Raw genomic sequence first — 9527 nt, forward strand, 5'->3', positions numbered from 1 at the left:
AATTTTAAAATTTTATTAGGTTAAATTAGAAAGAATATTTTTTATATAAGAAACAGATATTTCATAGGACTAAAATTTTTTTAAAGCCTATATTTTATATAATTTACAATTAATTTTTATGTATCACATGGTTACTTAATCATCAAGGCATAACTATAATTGATTTTTTAAATAAATAAAACGATTACCCTATTAATAGATATACATAAATAATTTTAGAAATATTTACATTTTTGTATTTTGTTTATGAAATAAAACATTTTATTTTTATTTATTGTGGGGGCGTTGGGGTTTTTGCTTCTTTTTAAAGTTGAAAGGTTCAGGCCTAGCTTCCTTGTTCACCCGCCGCCTGTAACAAGAACAACACAGAAACCAAGCAAAGCAAAGTAAGCTGCAGAAGAAAGAAAGAAAGAGACACATTTTCAATTCCCTCCTAACCCATAAGGCCAAACCAAAAGGCATCTTCTTCTTCCTCCAAGATTTATATGCTTATATCCCCTTTTCTCTTTTTCAATTTCCTCCTTAATCACTTATATTCCTCTCTCTCTCTCTCTCTCTCTCTCTCTCTCTCTCTCTCTCAAACTCACAAATATTTATATAAAATTACACACACTCATTCGCACACACTCCTATATATCTATATCTATATATACACACATCTATATCTATGTATATATATATACATGTACCGTTTGTGGGTTGATAGAGCCATTGTGGAGGGTGCAAGAAGATTTTTTTTTCGCTTTCTTGGAGGGTGTATATAGAGAAAAACTGAAAACCAAAACCTCTCTTCGAGTGGGGTTAGATGGGGTCTTCACATTAGAAAGAAAAGAATATAACAGAAGCGTTTTTTTTTTTTTTTTTTTTTTTTTCTGGGGTAAGAGGAGGAGGAGGCCTTGTAAACCCCGTCATATTGAACAAGGTTTTCCTCATTATTCTCTCCATTTTTCTTTGTGGGGTTGCTGAAAGTTCCCAACTTTTCTATTTTTTTTAAATCTTCTGTTGTTATTATCTCACCATCTTTTAATTTATTTTGTTAATTTGCCCCATTTCTTATGATATCTATGTAATGTGTGTCACTGCCAGTATTTATCTGCTAAGCTAAGCTTATTCACATACCTTATCCGTTTTTTCATGCCAGAAAGAAAACCGTCACTATAAACATTGTTGTCTTTTGTACTGTTGTTGTCATCATTCATAGTTTTATCAGAGAGAGCACAAAGGGGTTAGTGAGCTCTTATGTGTAAACCACACTTAAGTGCTGCTATATATATTAACATGTGTGTGTTTTTGTTTTACAATCCTAGGTTGTTTTTTTTTTGTTGGTTGGGCTTGTTTTGTTCTGTTCAAAGTACTGATATATTATCTGGGTTTGTGCATTTTGTGTTGTACAAGCAGGGGAGTGCAAAAGAAGAGGGAAAACTTGAAAAAGAGGGTGGTGAAAATGAAGTACGTGTTGGTAACAGGTGGTGTTGTTAGTGGACTTGGGAAAGGAGTCACTGCTAGCAGTATTGGTGTTCTTCTTAAGGCTTGTGGTCTTAGAGTTACTTCTATCAAGATTGGTAATTTTCCTCTCTTATTGTTACTCTGATGTTAGAATTAACACTTTGGTTCTCTACCCTCTTGTACTGAAGAGGAGAATGCAACTTTTTTAATTAACAAAATGATTTTGTCAATATTAATATGTTGGTTTTTCAGTATAAAAATTTCAGTTCAGTTCTTTTGGTTGAATGGATATTGAATAACCAACTCATTTGAGTGTTTTTAATTGCAATTGGTTCAATTTTAAAGGAAATTCATTTGAGTGCTTTTTTCCTTTCCCCCCCCCGAGTTGATGTATTCCTTCATATTTTGTGCTATGATTTTGAAGGGCTTCTAATTCTGGTGCATTTTCGTTTCTTTCTCCATACTGCTTTCTTCTTTTGTTGTTGTCAGTAGTTCCAATTTTATGTTCAGCAATCGTTATTTCTCTTCCATCCTACAACCAAACATAACCCTGTATTTCTTTCTTATTATGAAAATAATAATGTTCAATTCTGAAATTTTCTAATTTTGTTTGCACTTGCAGATCCCTATCTCAATACTGATGCAGGGACTATGTCTCCTTTTGAACATGGAGAGGTGTTTGTCTTAGATGATGGCGGCGAGGTAAATATACTAGTTTTCTTGCCATGAGGGGGCCAATTAGTGTTTCTTCTTTCGGAATATAGTCGCTGACATGATTGTATTTGTTATTTCTATCTGCTACTCAAAATCTTGAACCTATGTTGCGTTTACCTTCCTCTCACTTTTCTCATTTTACTTGAAATTACAGTTAACTGTCTTTTGTTTGTTCTCTGAGATGGATTGACTGGTTTCATTTATAGTAAACCGGAATACTGCAATCCCTTTTCAGTTTGATTTTTAAGTTACTAATTCTTATTCATTCTTTTGTTTATGTTGAAGGTTGACCTTGACCTTGGTAACTATGAACGTTTCTTGGACATCAAACTAACCCGTGACAATAACATAACTACTGGAAAAATATATCAGGTGAACAAACTAACTTCATATGTATTCTTCTTTATTTTTTGACTCGGTGTGCTTGCAGTTTTTCATTTATTTTCCCTTCATGAATGTTTTACAGTCTGTTATCGAGAAGGAGAGAAGAGGAGATTATCTTGGAAAGACTGTCCAGGTGAGTTCATCGATTCTAGTTCTTTCTTTTTTGAAGGAGTTTTTAATGGTTGCCGGTTCCTTGATTCTTAATTCGGTGTTACTTTGCTTGGTGGTAGGTGGTTCCGCACATAACAGACGCCATCCAAGAGTGGATAGAGTGTGTTGCGAAGATACCGGTTGATGGAAAAGAAGAGCCAGCAGATGTTTGTGTGATTGAATTGGGTGGAACAATAGGTAGAGTAATACTTTAAGAGAATAATTTAACTAATTCTTTGAAAAGAAATTGACCAAGTACTATTATAATTTCATTATCTGCTTAACTTTATTGTTTTTATTTTTAACAAGTATTTGGTTAGCAGCTTCTATTTGGAAGTTTGTGAGAGGAATATTGTTGACCTTATCTATTATGCAATTTATTATATTTATTATTATTATTATTATTATTATTATTATTATTATTATTATTATTATTTCAACACTAATATTTATAATGGCTTTTCTTTAATGTCAGGGGATATTGAATCTATGCCTTTTATTGAAGCACTTGGCCAATTCTCATACCGTGTAGGTAATGATCATTGAGCTTCAAACCGCATAGTTTACAAATTTATTTAATTTTTCTTTATTTTGGCGTGCTTACTGGTCTTCTTCTTCTTTAGGCCCTGGCAACTTCTGTCTCATTCATGTCAGCTTGGTTCCTGTTCTCAATGTTGTTGGCGAACAGGTATACTACAAACAAAATGACATCAATGCAACTTCTATGTTCACTTACTAGATATAAGTGAAAAATAAAAAATAGCAAGTATCCAATTGAAATTTTAAATTTCAGTTTATTGTTTTTGACTATGATATAGACTTAAAACTGATGGTTTTAATTTACAGAAAACAAAGCCAACTCAGCACAGTGTTCGTCAACTTAGAGGGTTAGGTTTGACTCCTAATCTTCTTGCTTGTCGAAGTACAAAGGTGTGTCTTCTGTCCTTTTTTGTCTTTTCTTGTCCTGTTGGCTTCAACTGATCATTGTTCTCTTCTTTATGTCAGATTCTTGATGACAATGTTAAGGCAAAGCTTGCTCAATTTTGTCATGTTCCGGTAATAGGATATTAAATTTGATATTTTGATTTTTGGTTATCACAAAAGAACTTGTACTGAGAAAACTTCTTCCGTATGCAGATGTCAAACATTGTTAATCTCCATGATGTTCCGAATATTTGGCACATACCCTTGCTATTGAAAGTAAGTAATTCTAACATTATTTTCTGTTTAGTTCTTTGGTTTATGCAGGAACCTGAATTTTTCCTTTGAATTTATTTTCTGTAATAAATAGGATCAGAAGGCGCATGAGGCGATCCTGAAAGCATTAAACTTGCTAGGGTTTGTTTGATAAACTCAGTCTTTTACGTTCTATAAACCTCTTCCTTTCCCAAAGAAAAACAAATTTTATAATTCTGATGTTTGGACTTTGGAGATGGTATTGTTACTTCTGCTGCAGCAGTGGCTAAATATGTGTGGCTTTGTCATTTGCAGTGTTGCTAAAGAGCCTAATTTGAAGGAATGGACTACGAGGACAAAAGCTTATGACAAATGTCATGAAACTGTGGGTCTCAAATATAAAAAATCTAATTAGATTGCATCGTACTTTGTATGAAATTATGAATAGATAGCCATGTGTTAATTCTTGAGCTTACAAGTATTATGCATGTTGCAGGTTAGAATTGCGATGGTGGGAAAATACACAGGCCTTTCAGATGCATATCTTTCTGTTCTGAAGGTATCTTGGTCCACAAATTTAAGATAATTTGTACACGATTATTTATATTTATTTCTGCTTTTTATTTGACACGCACCTTTAGGACCTCGAGTTGTTTGAAGTTCAAGTTGAACTTTCTGGTCTAAATATAACGAACTCCAATATGTGACAAGCTTGTTTACATGGTTTTCTTTCAGGCTCTTTTACATGCTGCTGTTGCTCGCAATCGGAAACTTCTTGTTGACTGGGTTCCTGCTGGTGATCTTGAAGATGTTACTTCTAAAGAGGTGAATACTTGGCATTCTGCTGTATTGCGTATGTAAGCACGTCTTATTTTCAATTTATGCCAAACCTCTAATGATTATGTAATATATTAGGATCCTGAGGCATACAAAGCTGCTTGGACGCTTCTGAAGGTTTGACCATTTGAACTGTGGACTAAATTCCTCTGTTCAGTTTCCCAAATTCCTATTATAATGCATTAAAATTAGACCATTTTCCTGTTACCTAAATTGAATTCCTTTGCAGGGTGCTCATGGGGTTCTAGTTCCAGGAGGTTTTGGGGATAGAGGAGTGCAAGGGAAAATTCTTGCTGCTAAATATGCTCGAGAAAATAATGTTCCGTATTTGGGCATTTGCTTGGGTATGCAAATTGCTGTGATAGAGTATGCACGATCCGTTCTGGGTCTGCATGATGCTACCAGCACAGAATTTGATCCTGAGGCCAAGAACCCTGCCGTCATATTCATGCCTGAAGTATGTTTTACTATTTACAATACAGCTTGAGTCGGAGAATGTTGGTTTTGACGACCTAGTTAAACCGTTATGTCCTTTATTGATAGGGTTCAAAGACTCACATGGGAGGAACCATGCGTCTTGGTTCAAGGAGGACCTTCTTTGAAGTTGCTGATTGCAAATCTGCAAAGTTGTAAGAACCGAAAACAGATCTTGCGCTTGCATAAACACACTCCATTTCCTCCTTAATAAGATTTATACACCCATTGTTATTCTGCTGTACTTGTCATTTGTTTCACTGAATATTAATCATCTTCAATCTAAAATGATATTCATTGTTACATAAATAATTAAAGTTTAACTCAAGATAGTAGTAACTTTGGGATATTCATTTTACATTGCTTTTACATGTCTAAGATACTAAAATTTGGAATTTTCTTCATAGGTATGGTCATGTAAAGTACATCGATGAGCGACATCGCCATAGATACGAGGTAAATTAGTTTGAAGGCAAAGAATCTGTGTGTACAATTTTATATGCTAACTCTTATCGCAACTCTGTATAGGTTAATCCTGACATGATATCACAGCTGGAGAATGCTGGTCTATCTTTTGTAGGCAAAGATGAAAGTGGGAAGCGCATGGAGGTGTGTTCTTACATACGAAGTTGTTAATAGCGTGGATGTTAAGATTATCAAACAATGTTTAACAATACAATCTGTTAATTACGTACACGAGTGCAGATAGTAGAACTGCCTAGCCATCCGTATTTCATTGGCGTACAGTTTCACCCCGAATTCAAATCCAGACCAGGGAAACCTTCTCCTGTCTTCTCAGGTATTAATCTCTAGAGTCCTTTAGCGCCTTTTTCGTACATGAGCCCGTTGTGCCATCCAAGCTTATTTAAAAGGTTTATGTCCTGGTTCGTCAAAATTTTCCTTCCAATGCTAAAGAAAACATTGATAATCATCTTTCATTCTCTGGTCAAAATCTCTTGCTGTTCTATTTAACTAATAATGAACCCAAGCTATGGTCATGGTTGAATTAAAACCCCTTTTTCTCTCATTTGTTGTTGCTTATATTACTCGCTTCTAATCATGTGATAACTAATGCAATATCAATCACATTGAGTAATGCTGCTGTTATTTGATTCTAAGTATCTAGCTTGTGCTATCTTACGACTATTTTAATGAAAATAATTTAAAAAAATCAGTTAATTCTTTTACATCCTTGCATGTTGTAGACTTTAGTCTATGATGCATAATTATGTAACAGCTTGAAAGTCTCCTCGAGTTCTTTCTATGATCATCATACTTTGATACAATGCGCAATAAACCATATTAATTAATATGATATATAATATGAATGCCTTATTTGTCAAAACAGGATTAATAGCAGCAGCTTGTGAACAAAAGAAGGCAATACTGCTACCAAGCAATGGCCATGCCAAGTTAACTAGTGGAATATATGGCGGAGTGAACGGACACTCGCCGATACTGAAACCTCACCAAAATAGTAACAGCTTTATTGCATCCAATGGCACCTTAAACCTATATGCCAAGGGCAACGGTGTATGTGTCGACGGTAGTTGTTAGTCAGTCATCAGTGTGTTGGTGACAGTACCAAAAGTCCTGGTATAATTCTCTCCAAGGGCATCATCGTCATATTGTGTTGTCCTCGGTTTTTCCCTGTACAGTTAGTGAGTTGGATAGATCTTCAGAATGAAACAAGTTTTGAGTCTAACAGCAATTTCTTCATGTTTCTTCCCTAGTTTCTTCTACATTGTGTTTATGGTGTGGCATTTGGAGCCACCATTGATTTGATTTGGTTTTCAGGTTCTTGTTGGTTAGAAACATTGGCCAAAGACTAGTTCTATTACACTCCACTCACTTTGATCATGCCAAATATTTGGGCTTTGGTGGCTTTTTCCGGTGGCATTTTAGGAATTTTCTTCTTTAGAGTATACAGGCTGAAGGTGTAAAACTTACTTTCAACCAAGTGTCTTTTTTTTTTATAATTTTTTTTTTCTTCTGCGTGGCCATAATGTAAAACGCTTTTATGTTATGAACATTGAAGTTGAATTTAGTTTTTCTCCGGAATTTAGATTTTTTCACCTGTTGAAAGTTTTTAGACCAACCCTTCCAATTCTCCTTCCTGAAGCTATTTATTCAAGATATGAGGAGATATTATACATTGTTTAATTGGTAATGCGAAAGTTTTTTTTTTTTTTTTTGTTGAAATTGAAACGTTAATATATGATTTGATGTCTTGTGAAGAACTCTTATTTTGATCCTTATTACTTATTTCGCAATTATCTCAAGATAGAAAAATGCATTGTAAATAAATTAGAGTCGGGAAAGAATGATAAGAGAATGATAAGCGATTAATTATATGATTAAGTGCATTAAGAAAGAAATGATGAATTTTTGGTTTTAGATAAGGGCATTAAGAAATGGTGAGAGATAATTTGAGAGTTATTTAAGGAAGCATATGAAATTTTTTTTGTAATCATTTTTCATAATCATGTGAATTTAAACTCTATTATCCAAAATCTTATTACATTCTATCTTAATCCAAATCCTACTTGCATATTAAACCATTTCACTCGACCTTATATGCAAAAAACATTTATTTTCGATAAACTAATATTTAGCCTTTTATATTTTATAAATATACTATTAATATAAAAATTACGAAATTAAGTCCATATTACAATTAGAAATCACACAATCAATATTAAGTTAATCTAAAATTCAAAATTTATGTTACTAGCAAATTAAATGCCAAATCGATTCCCTTCTCCCTCATCATATACATATAAACCATGCATATTATAATATTAAGACTATGGATTGGTTTGATAAGTTTGGTGCAACATTTAAACTCAACTTTATCTGCAGTTCAATTTACTCTGCAGGCAATTCTACCTGTTGAGGATACCCATGAATGCGGGTATTGCTGTCAGCTCTAATTACACACGAAAGATGAGGACCAAAATTTTAATTATTATCAAAAGGAGTTATGAGATTTTAAAGTTAAAAAGATCTTAAATAGACAATAATGAACATTTTTTTATTGAAGTTTGAAAAGATTTAAGAAGAGGTGTATGTTGACTTATCAACATTTTTTAATGAAATTTTAAAGTCTAATTAAGAATATGCTAAATAAACGAGAGAATAGTTTCTTAGTTATGAATCTTCCAATGGACTTATGGGAGAAGGTTGAGGTAAGAGACTCGGGTTTTGGAAGACCATCATAAAGGTTATATACTTATTATGAGAAAGATGGAGAGGCACCAGACTAATAAGAGTGAACTACACATGGTAATTATTAACTAATCTCAAGAAAGATTCTGTCGATGGTTTTGGAGAAGAAAGAAGTAAGGATTGTATATATATTCATGCAACTAAAGAACATAACTAGCTTGAGAACTTAAGATGGTGCAAAAGAGGAATTTTTTATTGATATATCATTACATCACGGATCATTTTTAAAGTTTTAAAAGTGCTTACCGAGTACATTCAAAAAATCTGTTGATGATATCATCCTCGTGGAAGAACTGTGAAAAAATTTAAATGAAAAGCTAGATTTGAGATGAGATTTGGAAGCATATGTTTTGCGCATCAGTCACACTAAGACCAAGTATCTCAAATGTAACTTTATCACTGGAACAAATATCTTGGTTGTATTATTCATGCCAATATAAAAATAAAAGATGACGTAAACCATAGGATCCAAACGAATTGATTGAAAAAATGACTGTGTTGTAGAACAAATTTTATTCTACTATACCGTTAGACTAACTATATTATATGCAAAGACGAAGCCTGGTACTAGAAAAAGGGAGCAATGGCCTCCCAAAACTTCATAATTTTTATACAACAAGTTATTAATTATTTTACGGTTTAGCCTTTTAATTTTATTTCTTTTTTTTTCTCTTCTCAAATTATATATTTTATGTTGGCCTCTCCATAGAAAAACTCTAGTTCTGTTCCTAATTGTATGGAATGAATGAAGTGTTAGACATAAAGAGTGAATATGAACATTAATTTAGTGGGACTAAAATGAGGATGGTTAGATGAATGAGAAAGCATATATGTATGAACAAACTAAGGAAGGACAATTTAAGATAAAATTAGAATAGTATCTATCATTGTAGAGATGATGAAATCTCGTGTAAGTTTGTTGTTTGGTTACGTTAAAAGAAGAATAATTAGGCATTTATTCAGTAATAAAAGATATAAAAAGATCTAAAAAGACTTCTTATGAGATTTATTTGTGAAAAATTTTATTGTAAACCCAAAATATAATAGACTGCAACAATATTATTTAAGCTATATAGCCGAACTCATCTTATTTGCTGAGAGATAAATTAGATTAGACA

The 9527-nt window shown here is 33.1% G+C and overlaps 1 protein-coding gene across 2 annotated transcripts; it reads left to right on the top strand.

The window, feature by feature from the left end:
• Positions 1–272: 272 nt before the first annotated feature.
• LOC112703051 (uncharacterized) lies at positions 273–7242 on the top strand. 2 transcript variants are annotated; one of them, XM_025754357.3, is made up of 22 exons: positions 273–458; positions 1399–1562; positions 2069–2148; positions 2446–2532; positions 2627–2677; positions 2775–2892; positions 3170–3226; positions 3318–3382; positions 3541–3624; positions 3700–3750; positions 3832–3894; positions 3986–4032; positions 4186–4255; positions 4367–4429; positions 4606–4695; positions 4786–4824; positions 4937–5164; positions 5251–5336; positions 5589–5637; positions 5710–5790; positions 5887–5980; positions 6530–7242. In XM_025754357.3, the coding sequence occupies exons 2-22, from the start codon at positions 1445–1447 to the stop codon at positions 6736–6738; spliced, it is 1830 nt and encodes a 609-aa protein (XP_025610142.1). In that variant the 5' UTR covers positions 273–458; positions 1399–1444; the 3' UTR covers positions 6739–7242. The 2 variants fall into 2 exon arrangements, with proteins under 2 accessions (XP_025610142.1, XP_025610143.1); XM_025754358.3 differs by having other exon boundaries at positions 337–922.
• Positions 7243–9527: the final 2285 nt, after the last annotated feature.

This window comes from Arachis hypogaea, chromosome 7 (genome assembly GCF_003086295.3).
Source record: "Arachis hypogaea cultivar Tifrunner chromosome 7, arahy.Tifrunner.gnm2.J5K5, whole genome shotgun sequence".
NCBI classification, from domain to species: Eukaryota; Viridiplantae; Streptophyta; class Magnoliopsida; order Fabales; family Fabaceae; genus Arachis; species Arachis hypogaea.